This window comes from Littorina saxatilis, linkage group LG14 (assembly GCF_037325665.1).
Source record: "Littorina saxatilis isolate snail1 linkage group LG14, US_GU_Lsax_2.0, whole genome shotgun sequence".
Classification (NCBI taxonomy): domain Eukaryota; kingdom Metazoa; phylum Mollusca; class Gastropoda; order Littorinimorpha; family Littorinidae; genus Littorina; species Littorina saxatilis.
In genome coordinates, this window is record NC_090258.1 from 35,698,104 (window position 1) to 35,710,989 (window position 12,886).

General features: G+C 43.7%; 1 protein-coding gene across 1 annotated transcript in view; it reads left to right on the forward strand.

Moving 5' to 3' along the window:
• The window catches only part of LOC138947655 (uncharacterized), a 31,088-nt gene extending 21,628 nt beyond the window's left edge, over window positions 1–9,460 (forward strand). Inside the window, exons 2-3 of the mRNA XM_070319181.1 lie at window positions 4,617–4,820; window positions 5,614–9,460. Coding sequence (XP_070175282.1) covers window positions 4,617–4,820; window positions 5,614–5,854 — 445 coding nt within the window. The 3' untranslated portion in view covers window positions 5,855–9,460. The remainder of the gene's footprint in view (window positions 1–4,616; window positions 4,821–5,613) is intronic.
• The last annotated feature ends 3,426 nt before the right edge of the window (window positions 9,461–12,886 follow it).

Here is a 12,886-nt window from a genome sequence, read left to right on the forward strand (position 1 = left end):
TAAAAGGCCTTTCTTACCAACTCGAGTGGGACGAGGACGTCTACTCGTCCCACATATCCGTGTCATGTTCTTGGAGACCATTACACCTCGCATTACTTTGCATGACATTAGCCTGTGTTACGATTTGTGTGTGTGTGTGTTTGCACCAGATGGCATGTAGTTTATTTCACTCGACAAAGCGGGTTAGGCATCACCCGTCGCATTTTAACTTAACTATTTAGCGCAGTGCAAGTGTTTTTTCTGCTGTAGGAGGGAATGTTAAATGAAACATTCATGTACTGTGCATGGTGAATAATACTTCTACGCTTCTGTGCATGAAAGCCTGGCGGGCAGATTACGATGGGTATTCCTACTCTGTTTTTGTTATATTTAGTCAAGTTTTGACTAAATATTTTAACATCGAGGGGGAATCGAAACGAGGGTCGTGGTGTATGTGCGTGTGTGTGTGTGTGCGTGTGTGTGTGTGTGTAGAGCGATTCAGACCAAACTACTGGACCGATCTTTATGACATTTGACATGAGAGTTCCTGGGTATGAAATCCCCATACGTTTTTTTCATTTTTTTGATAAATGTCTTTGATGACGTCATATCCGGCTTTTCGTGAAAGTTGAGGCGGCACTGTCACGCCCTCATTTTTCAACCAAATTGGTTGAAATTTTGGTCAAGTAATCTTCGACGAAGCCCGGGGTTTGGTATTGCATTTCAGCTTGGTGGCTTAAAAATTAATTAATGACTTTGGTCATTAAAAATCGGAAAATTGTAAAAAAAAAATAAAAATTTATAAAACGATCCAAATTTACGTTTATCTTATTCTCCATCATTTGCTGATTCCAAAAACATATAAATATGTTATATTCGGATTAAAAACAAGCTCTGAAAATTAAATATATAAAAATTATTATCAAAATTAAATTGTCCAAATCAATTTAAAAACACTTTCATCTTATTCCTTGTCGGTTCCTGATTCCAAAAACATATAGATATGATATGTTTGGATTAAAAACACGCTCAGAAAGTTAAAACAAAGAGAGGTACAGAAAAGCGTGCTATCCTTCTTAGCGCAACTACTACCCCGCTCTTCTTGTCAATTTCACTGCCTTTGCCATGAGCGGTGGACTGACGATGCTACGAGCATACGGTCTTGCTGAAAAATGGCAGCTACTTGACTAAATATTGTATTTTCGCCTTACGCGACTTGTTATTGTTGCTATTGTTTGTGACTTATCTTTTTCTTCTTTCCTTCCCCTTGATGACGCTTGTCTGTTTCTGTTTCCTCTCTTTCCACAGCACTTTGCACAGTCCTGTTTCACATCTTCTTTTGGACAGCATGTACGTTTGTATTTGTGTGTGTGTGGGAACGGGGGAGGGGGGATGCGAATGGTTGAATGTGTGGGCAATATAATGGCTTATATTGTGGCTTACCTGCGGGTGAAGATAGACTGAGTTTTGGAGTAAAAAGCCTGTTGGAACAGGAACCGGCCGTTCGTCGACCGATGGCCCAAGAGTCCATGTTCCGCACACTGGCGGTTGTACTCGTGGCCCGTGGCAACACACCGCCGCTATAACTGACGATCTCATTTTACTCCTGAGATCATTTTTCTCTCCGGCCTTGTTGATCTCGCGTAAACTCCACACTGACTATCACCCCAAGTCGGTACAGTTATTTGGGGGAGAAAAGCATGTCTTGCCCACAATACGATTACTTCAAAAAACTTGCACCGATGGGTGGTCCCGGGAAGGGAAGGACTTTTCTTTTAAGTAAACTTCTAAGTTAGAATACCATCATTTTTTTCTGAACGAACTAGACGCCATGAGTGTAAATACCAGAGGTCGATCACCAGTACATGGGAAGGGAGTGGGGATAGTCAGTAAATGTGGAGTTTGTGCGAGATCAACAAGGCCGATCGGTGAGAAAAATGGTCTAAGGAGTAAAATGAGATCGTTACACCGACACATTGGGCTGTGGGAACAACCGTGCCATATAGCCACCTCTGTGTGTGTGCGTGAGGAGGAGGGGGGGGGGGGGAGGGGCAACTACATGTAGCAACAACGGCACCAAACTATAATGCTCTATTGATTAATAAACCGCATACAATTCTCGCTGTGGTTGTGTCGCCGCTGTGATGGAGTTGTGTATTACAAACCACCCGCACAGCACTACAGCTGCGGTCGTATAACAGCCTCAGCATAATTTAATGTCGGTGTCATTGGTACTACGACAAGTAGTGTCCACATTAAACACAACCACCATGTATAGTGAAGGCATATAACTGATCGATTTTGTCAATTGAACACCAGCCATATCCTACGCTTGGTTGTTGTTGCTGCTGACGTCTCAAGCTGCTGGTGTTGTCACAATGATTGAGTGACGTTATAGCTGTTGCTGCTGGCGGTATTTTATGATTGTTTTTTGTTTAATTTCATGGTTTTTCGGTATTATCATATTATGGTTGAAATCTGTTATAGTCGACTTATTGTTTTATACAAAACAAACCACTGTAACAAACACAACAAACAAAAACCCATAACAACAACAACAACAAAACGTTAACATACAGTCATTCAGCTCAAAGGTGCTGTTCTGAATGCATTCTTTATTTCATTTTGGCGATTGCTTTTGAAAGCATGAATACCCCGGCGGCGACTGGCCTAATTAGTGGTTCCGGATGTAGATAACAAAGTGTCTCTTTACCGGAATATATATATACATACTACTCAACCGTGATCAGACCTGTGTACGTCAAACCGTCCTACGATTTAACAATCGGCGCTTGAAGTTGAATCCTATAATCTCCATTTTGTGCTTGAGGTCCCAACCCCTTGTCGTGCAGCAACTATAGTTTCTATGATGTTTGCATAGATTTCGATGTGTGCAAAGTTCTCTATCGTAACGAGTGTCCGAGTTCAGATCGAGTTCTCTCTCTCTCTCTCTCTCTCTCGATCTCCGTGAAAGCGCGTACATACAGTTTGAATGTCACGTCGGTGTGTGTTTGCACAAATGACAAGGACTGAGGCCAGTGAAGAGGCACGGCGTATTACGCAGGAGACTCCACACCAGCGCTGTTGTTGAAGACTGTATGACATGCACGCTGCGGGTAAACATCGCTCATTTGTGTCATGTATACATGTCATCTTGGCTTTCACGACTCGTTGACTTCAAGGTCGCTGGGTTAGAAAATAATAAGACGCGTAAAATGCGAATAGTACATCTTGTTTTGTTGAAGAGCGCGTTGTACTTGGGAACTTCTTACTAGTTGGCTACTCGCAAAGGGTCGTAGTGTTAGGACCCCCCCTCTCTCTCTATTTCTCTCCCTCCTCTCTCTCTCTATGTGCAAGGGGGGGGGGGGGGGCGGTGAGAGGGGAAGGAGGGAGAGGCAGCAACCAGGTGTACAGATGAAAATATGGACAAGCGAAGAGGCTTTGTTCAGAATTATGCATTTGGAATCGCTGTTACGTGAGAATCAAATGTTGTTGTTGTTGTTGAAAGTTTGTCAGGCTTCTGTCTGAAACCCACTCAAAGCTGTCAGAAGAGTTTGATTGCTCTTCACGCTCCCCCCCCCCCCCCCGCTTCACTAAAGAGAAGAAAAAAACACAACCTGAAATGGGAGTGTGTGTGTGTGTGTGTGTGTGTGTGTGTGTGTGTGTGTGTGTGTGTGTGTGTGTGTGTGTGTAGGTAGTTTTGCATGACACCAACCTAGACTTCCTCAGTCTCAATATTTAACGAGGACAATAAAACGAACAAATTAAATTCGTTGAAGAGTCTTGCACCGTGTTTCGGGCTACACCTTAATAACCACACAATAAAAGTAAGGAGCCGCCCGAGGCTTTTAAGAGAATGTTTTGCATAACTGTGGAGCCTTCCGCTAGCCGAGGCAAAGGATTACTGGTGCAATAACATTCTGTATCTCCGTTATTTTGTTTGCAAGGGGCCGCGACCCTTGAGCTAGTTCCTTCACCTTTATATGTAACCAAAACAAGAAATTGACTAAGTGTTTGTGTGCAGAACTTTGCTTTGATATGCTCAAAATGAGAACGTTGTACATTTCAGAAAGAATTCTAACTTATGTATCAGATGCAGGCAGCCGTATGTTTTATTTAGCTCCGTCAAGAATTGTGCATTTTGCGGACAAGCGAGGGAGTCACTGCATCAGATTTCTAATTTTCAATCATTAAAACCCCCACAAGGCACAGTATCAGAAGCAAACAATTTCTGAACTTGCATACGTACAGGTGTCTCTCCAAGCATCTATTTACTTGTACAAGTACTTGTCAAACATTATGGTCATGGAATGAAGAGTAAATCATGTCCTTGAAAGCACATGGGTGCTAGATAGTCTACACCGCAGGGCTGCAACATTCAGACGGGAGAAGCTTTATGACACGTCTTTTGAAACACTATAGTTATGTAGACCTTATTACTGTTTTCACAAACACTGACTCTCAATAACTTTGTCCTTAAATACGATATGTCTTTTGACACATTACGCAGATCGTACTATCCTCACAAACAATGACGCTCAAAAACTGTCCTTGTGAAATGATTTATGAAGCATGACACTCGCACTACTGTGCTCCCAAACTGTGACGCCCTCTAACTGTCCCCGCTGGTTGTGCAGAGATGACGTGCGAAAGATCTTCTCCAAGTACGTGAAGAACTTCGTGCAGCGGCTGAAGAAGCCCGACGCCCTGGAGATGCTGCAGACCGAGTTCAACCTGACGGAGGACGAGGCGGCCATCATGTTCGACCTGTTCGACAAGGACAACAACAACGAGCTAAGCCTCTGGGAGTTCCAGCAGTTCTACAACACAGTGGGCAGCAAGTGAGCACTGACCACAGTTATGCATGTTCTGGCAGGTGGTGGACGGGGTTTTTTTATTCAAGAAAAATCCAAGCTACTTTTATATAATGCTCAAGAAGAGAAAGTTGTTCAGCAAGATTAATACTGGCCCCTCAGCCGGACTTAACTTCTATACATCGGTGAAGGTTGTGATAAATAGTCAGATTTGGACAGAGCTATACTACTATAAGACGGATAAGTATTCAGCAGTTATACACCCCAGTAGGCAACAAGGGAATAGTGCACAGAGTTATACACCTGTAACCCGGTGGAGGTTAGGACAAGCAATCAGCAGTTCTATATATAGCTCACAATGGGCAACAAGGGAATAGTGGACAGAGTTATTCTCCTGTATCACGGTGAAGGTTAGGACAAGCAATCAGCAGTTCTATATATAGCTCACAATGGGCAACAAGGGAATAGTGGACAGAGTTATTCTCCTGTATCACGGTGAAGGTTAGGACAAGCAATCAGCAGTTCTATATATAGCTTACAATGGGCAATAAGGAAGTGGGGGACAGAGTTATTGTACCTTATACTTTCATACCATGGTAAACTTGACGTACAGTTGTCAGCAGTTCTATTTCACAGAGAGCTACATGTGAGTTTTCTACAAAAGAATACTTCATCGTCTATTTTTAGAAGAAGGTAAAACGGGACTTTGCTTTGGTCGACTTCTGTGGTCAGCATTTCTCGCCACTTAAGTACCTAGGCCTAAATCTTTTGCCCATAGACATATTGATGTGGTTGAAACGTTGACGCGACTTTGTTGCAGTGCCCACGACATCATCGCGTCGTTCCACCGCCTGGAGAAGGACGACACGGGCACCATCGACATCGCGGAGGCTTTCGACACGCTGCGCGACGTCAAGACGGACGAGGGCAAGACGCTGCCTGAGAAGGAAATCGAGATGCTGCTCAAGACATCTGCTGGCGCCGAGAAGGTCATCACGCTGCCCAAGTTCATCAACCTCATGTGTCGGCTCAAGACCTACCGGGTCCTGAACGCGGACTGAACGCCTGAGAGAGTCCTAGCTCGTGTCTGTGTTGTCTGTCTGGTGTTGTCACCCTGAGAGAGTCCTCGCTAGTGTTTGTGTTGTCTGTCTGATGTTGTCACCATGAAAGAGTCATCGCTAGTGTCACCCAGAGAGAGTCCTCGCTAGTGTCTGTGTTGTCTGTCTGATGTTGTCACCATGAAAGAGTCCACGCTAGTGTCTGTGTTGTCACCCCGAGAGAGTCCTCGCTAGTGTCTGTGTTGTCACCCCGAGAGAGTCCTCGCTAGTGTCTGTGTTGTGACCCTGAGAGAGTCCTCGCTAGTGTCTGTGTTGTCTGTTTGATGTTATCTCCCTGAGAGAGTCCTCGCTAGTGTCTGTGTTGTCACCCTGAGAGAGTCCTCCCTAGTGTCTGTGTTGTCACCCTGAGAGAGTCCTCACTAGTGTCTGCGTTGTCTGTTTGATGTTATCACCCTGAGAGAGTCCACGCTAGAGTCTGTGTTGTCACCCTGAGGGAGTCCTCCCTAGTGTTTGTGTTGTCACCCTGAGAGAGTCCTCCCTAGTGTCTGTGTTGTCACCCTGAGAGAGTCCTCACTAGTGTCTGCGTTGTCTGTTTGATGTTATCACCCTGAGAGAGTCCACGCTAGAGTCTGTGTTGTCACCCTGAGGGAGTCCTCCCTAGTGTTTGTGTTGTCACCCTGAGAGAGTCCTCCCTAGTGTCTGTGTTGTCACCCTGAGAGAGTCCTCCCTAGTGTCTGTGTTGTCACCCTGAGAGAGTCCTCCCTAGTGTTTGTGTTGTCACCCTGAGAGAGTCCTCCCTAGTGTTTGTGTTGTCACCCTGAGAGAGTCCTCCCTAGTGTCTGTGTTGTCACCCTGAGAGAGTCCTCCCTAGTGTCTGTGTTGTCACCCTGAGAGAGTCCTCCCTAGTGTCTGTGTTGTCACCCTGAGAGAGTCCTCCCTAGTGTTTGTGTTGTCACCCTGAGAGAGTCCTCACTAGTGTCTGTGTTGTCACCCTGAGAGAGTCCACGCTAGTGTCTGTGTTGTCACCCTGAGAGAGTCCTCCCTAGTGTTTGTGTTGTCACCCTGAGAGAGTCCTCCCTAGTGTTTGTGTTGTCACCCTGAGAGAGTCCTCCCTAGTGTCTGTGTTGTCACCCTGAGAGAGTCCTCCCTAGTGTTTGTGTTGTCACCCTGAGAGAGTCCTCCCTAGTGTCTGTGTTGTCACCCTGAGAGAGTCCTTCGTAGTGTCTGTGTTGTCTGTTTGATGTTATCCTGAGAGAGTCCTCGTTAGTGTTTGGTATCAGTGGCGGTGTGTAGGTTGCTGTCGGGACTGAGCAATGGCTGACACACGTGAAAAGTGGGATGTGAGTGATTGTCCAAAGATATGTTATTGTTATACTCGGTTGCTTGATTCCTTGTTATTATCGTACGTTGTTAATGATGATTGTTGTTATTGTTGCTGTAGCTGTTGTTGTTGTTCCTTTTCTGTTTCTTATTGAACAATCTTGTGCAAAGAAGTTTGTGGATGAATCACTGAATACTTGTTAAGTACACTTTGTTTTAGTTTCCGTTCATAATAAGCTGTCTCTTTACGCACTGAATCCGTGATGCTATTTGTTTTTAGTGCATTTGTTTTGAACACGAAAGTCGTTTTAACATATATTTATAATATCGGGTCAGTTTTACTGTGTTCGTGACTGTAACGGTATGTGTGGTTTGTGCGAGAGAGTTTGTCCAGTCTTTTACGTCGTTCATTTTGGCTTACTGTCGGTGCTTTTAAAGAACCACATCGTGATTTTACATGACAAAGAAAGGTCAATAGATGACTTACAACATTAATATGTTCACATTGTGACGGGAAAAGATATCAAATAATTTCATGGACGAAAACGTTTTCGTAGTAAAAATTAAAAAGAGAAATGTCATTGTGTTTTGACTTTGATCGATGACTTATCAACGCCCGTTGACCTCTCCCATTGGGGACGTGTGTTTCTGTGATTGGTTGACGCAGGTCAATGTCGCGGGTATGTCGGATGAAACTTGACATGTCTGCTTGGACTAAACTTACGGCGGAGGATAATACCTAAAGGGGCACAACTCTTGAGGATAGGCAATAAAAACTGCACATACAAAGGGAGAAAACGCATAGCTAGTAAACACTGCCGGTCCTCGTGCTAAAAGGCTCATTTGACAGACAAAATGTTACGATTTAACGTACATGCAAATAAATGTCTAGTGCTTACACCATCGATTTCTTAAAGATCATTGGTTTCCACTGACTAAGGCTAAAACTGTTATGACGCGAGAACGTTTCTGAGTTTGAGAAAAGAATTTCTAGGTTTGCTTTGCTTTTCAACGAAAAGTGTCGGAAAGCGATTTGTTTGTTTGTTTGCTTGTTTGTTTATTTTTTTTATTATTTTGTTAGATCTTGTTTATGGATCGAGCAGTGAGACTGTCCACATCATTCCTTTTGGTCTGTAAGAAATTGGTCGGTGCTGTCGGTGTCACTACTGTTATGTTGATGCAAAGCTAAGTCATGTGATATACGATGGTGCGTATACCGCGGTGCTAGTTTAGAACGAGGGTATATAGATATGTGCTTTTAACTTGACGATTTCTCTTTTTTGGAGAACTTGTTTGTCAAAGTTTTTGATAGGATGCTTTTCCGTTGTTTTCTACTTTTGGCAATATGCAAATGTCTCACAAGTTTTCTGGTAAGTGACACAGCTGAAGAAGTGTAACTTGGTAAATAAACACAATTTGTAAATGTGCTTTTAGGTTCAATGTTCCATCGTAAAAATAACGTTACAGAGAAAGAAATACTTTTTTTTTTAAATCCAAATGTTTTCCAGCTTTACTTAAATACTCTTGTCTTTTTTAAATACACATGTTTTCCAGCCTTACATAAATACTCTTGTCTTAATCCTACCGTGACATTTTTCGAATCTTTTTGATGGCACAGTTTTTAAGAAATGCTTGCGTAGGCAACCTTGCGTTAATGATAAAATGTGTAACGACGGTACTTATCATGTAAAACTACGAATCTATTTGGGTCTTCAACTACACTTCTTAATTTTGATTTGATGAGTTGATCGCACAATGCATGCGGGTTGTGTTCAGTTTCTTTCGTGTCATGACATGTTGTTTGAGATTCTTCACATTACGCTGTCATCTGCCTCGCGGAGTACTTTTATGTACAATTCAATACACTTACTATCACGATTTCACAACATGTAAACTGGGTATTTTATGTAAATAATCTATCACATATACGCATTGTTTTACGTTTGTTTGTACACTTTTTTTAACTGTTGTCAAAACATTTATTCTGATGTTAGATATGTACGTGCAGCCTGTTAGGAATGAAACACTAGAAGACCATTGAAAATACCCTGTCAGTAAAGAACTGGAGGAACGTTACTCGGAAAGCACAGCCATGCTGTTGCAAAATGCAGCTTCTTCTAACCAAGGGTGAACTACAATTAAGGTATCAGATCATAATTATGCGCATGGGCGCAGTGCTGCGTGTGAGAATTGTGACATTACTCCTATGGTTTGAATGTATCTATTTATTTATTGTACATAGTCTACTTGTTTGTTCTGTAAATACAGGCCAAGTTTTTATCAGCTTCATTGCTTTGTTGTGACAGTCTGGTGGGGAGAAAGGTGGTGACAGTCTGGTGGTGAGAAAGGTGGTGACAGTCTGGTGGGGAGAAAGGTTGTGACAGTCTGATGGTGAGAAAGGTGGTGACAGTCTGGTGGTGAGAAAGGTTGTGACAGTCTGGTGGTGAGAAAGGTTGTGACAGTCTGGTGGGGAGAAAGGTTGTGACAGTCTGGTGGGGAGAAAGGTGGTGACAGTCTGGTGGGGAGAAAGGTGGTGACAGTCTGGTGGTGAGAAAGGTTGTGACAGTCTGGTGGGGAGAAAGGTTGTGACTGTCTGGTGGTGAGAAAGGTTGTGACAGTCTGGTGGTGAGAAAGGTGGTGACAGTCTGGTGGTGAGAAAGGTTGTGACAGTCTGGTGGTGAGAAAGGTTGTGACAGTCTGGTGGGGAGAAAGGTTGTGACAGTCTGGTGGTGAGAAAGGTGGTGACAGTCTGGTGGTGAGAAAGGTTGTGACAGTCTGGTGGTGAGAAAGGTGGTGACAGTCTGGTGGTGAGAAAGGTGGTGACAGTCTGGTGGGGAGAAAGGTGGTGACAGTCTGGTGGTGAGAAAGGTTGTGACAGTCTGGTGGGGAGAAAGGTGGTGACAGTCTGGTGGGGAGAAAGGTTGTGCGGGAGCGTTGAGTGTCGCCGTCCAATGGAATATACCATGTGGTGTAAAAGTGATCAATGACAACATTATACGAGGTACAAATCAACTGACAAAATGTCATGTAAATTAATGAGAACACGCATGCACACGCACGCACACACACACACACACACACACACACACACACACACACACACACACACACATACACACACACACACAAACCGCACGCACACACACCGTCACACACTGTTTCTCTCTCGCCGATACACGCACACAATAACAGACACACCGCACACACACACACACACACACCGACCACACACACTACCCCCCCCCCACACACACACACACACATACGCAAACACAGACACGCACCACAACACCACCAGACACCGTCAAATCATGCATCCGCACCGAATATGCATACCAGCGCTCATTGGTCTAAAACATATGTAAATATTCTGCAGCAAAGGGAAGCTACCCACGGGAAAATAATCATCGAACATCCTGTTATTAACCAATGAGCGCTGGTATGCATATTCGGTGCGGATGCATGATTTGACGCCAAGTGGATATTAGCGGCTCGCAAACGAAGATTCGTCCAAATGATGGTTAAAAACAACCTGCAACGGACGGAAGCTGAAAATTAAAGGTACATACAGTTCAAACAATCATTCAACTGTATTTATTTGACCTTACACAGACTGTAGGAAGAGGCAAACCGTCTTGAACATTATTTTTCCCTAGGAAGCGACTCCAAGAACACAGAAGACTCGAAGGTGAGTGACATACCTTGTAGTCTTTCTGTGATAGTAGTAGTCCAGTGGACGATACCTTCCGCCTGTGGTTAGACATCATAGTCAGCTAATCGAGTGTGGAAGAAAACTCTGTCACACGACCAAGTCGGAATAACATTTATGTCTCACAGCTTCAACAGAGGAGAGAACAAACACGTTTTGTGTACTCAAGCTTGATACACAGGAGCAACCATTGTGGAGAGATCTACTTTTTGACGGAAGTGACCGAACAACTGTGAATGACGTCTCGGTGTATGTGAATGACGTCACAGTCATCGTCACAGTCTGTATCTTTTGAAGCATCGCATTCTTCATGACGTCTTTCTGTGTCTGCATCCGCGAAATGTTTGTTCATTCCGGGATCTTTGTCATCTATGTTCAGAACATCCTTATAGTTTCAGACTAACAGGCCTCCTGAGCTAGCCACTTTCCAAGGGCAGTTAAATTCGCGTATGGAAACAGTACTGTCGTATGGGATGCCGTTTTCAGTATTCTGAGCGTTGAAGAATGTGTAAAGAGAAGAAACGATAACAGCAGGAGAAATAAAAGTCGTGTGTTAATTTTTTGGCTTTTGGAGGGACGATTTTGAGTTTGAATCCGTTCTTGCCATGCTCCTAAAGCGTGCAACATACAATCTAGATCTTGCACACGTTTGCTTTAGTAGTGGCAAAGAAGGAAAGCGTGTGACATGTAGAGAATACCACATGGCTTGCTGTTTCGTACCAGATTTACACGAGTTGTTTTTTTAAATATTGAACTGCGAGCGAAAGCAACGAGTGTAAATCTGGTACGACACAGCAAGCCATGTAGTATTCTGTTTATCCTACATACTGTACTTACGTGTATTTTACTGAAAATGTCCTGCAGTCGAGGCAGCTATATTGAATACGCTTGTTTTGGAACCTCGATCTCTTCTAAAGCCTCGTGCAATCTATTACGTCAAAGCAAAGAAACGTCATTCTGAAAGTTCTAAAAATTCATCGAGGGAAATTAGCGAGCGCAATTTTTTTTCTATAATGACGTTTGTCTTGGTGACTTTGGCATCAAAAGTAGTGGAAAAACAGGTCCCTGCCAGACTTGCTTGACATGACCTCATTTACATGATATATACACGTGTGATTTGAACGATTATTATCTCACGGGTGTCTCTCTCACGTATGTAGGATAAATGTATATTTCGTACATTAGCAGCGTTCGGAACTTTTCAATCGCTTTAGAAGTAGTTCCCTCAAAGTCTAGCTCATCAACCTGTGAGCTATCGAGGATTCAGGCCCGTTAGGTAAGTGATTTTGGTTGTTGGGTAAGTTACCGAAATATAACTAGCCCTACACGTTTACAGAGAGAAAAAAGCAGAGGGGGGAATAAATGTGTGTGTGTGTGTGTGTGTGTGTGTGTGTGTGTGTGTGTGTGTGTGTGTGTGTGTGTGTGTCTGTGTGTGTGTGAGTGTGTGTGTGCGTGCGTGCGTGCGCGCGTGAGTGCGAGTGTGTGTTAATGTGTGTGTGTGTGTGTGCGTGTGTGTTTGTGTGAGTGTGTGTGTATGTGCATGCATGCGTGAGTGCGTGTGTGTGTGTGTGTGTGTGTGTGTGGATGTCACTGTGTACGTGTGTGTGTGTGCGTGCACCAGTATGATTACATGCATGTGTATATGTGTTTCTAGCTGTGTTTATACGTCTCTGAGCATATTTGTGTGTGGGTGTATGTATTCGTGTGTGTGTGCGTGCATGTATGTGTGTTAGTGTGTTTGTGTGTGTGTGTGCGTGTATGGGCGTGTGTGCTTGATTGTGTGACTATGAGTATGCGTGCGTGTATGAATGAGTGTGTGTGCGTGTGTATGTGTGAGTGTGTTTGTGTGTGTATGTGTGTGTGTGTGTATGCTTGTGTGTGTGAGCGTGTGTGTGTGTGTGTGAGTGTGTGTTGTTTTTGTTGTAGTGCGCGAGTGTTTTTGTTTGCTTACATGTTCACAACCTTCCTCTCAGTCTTACATTCATACTCATTCGCAAAACATGTTG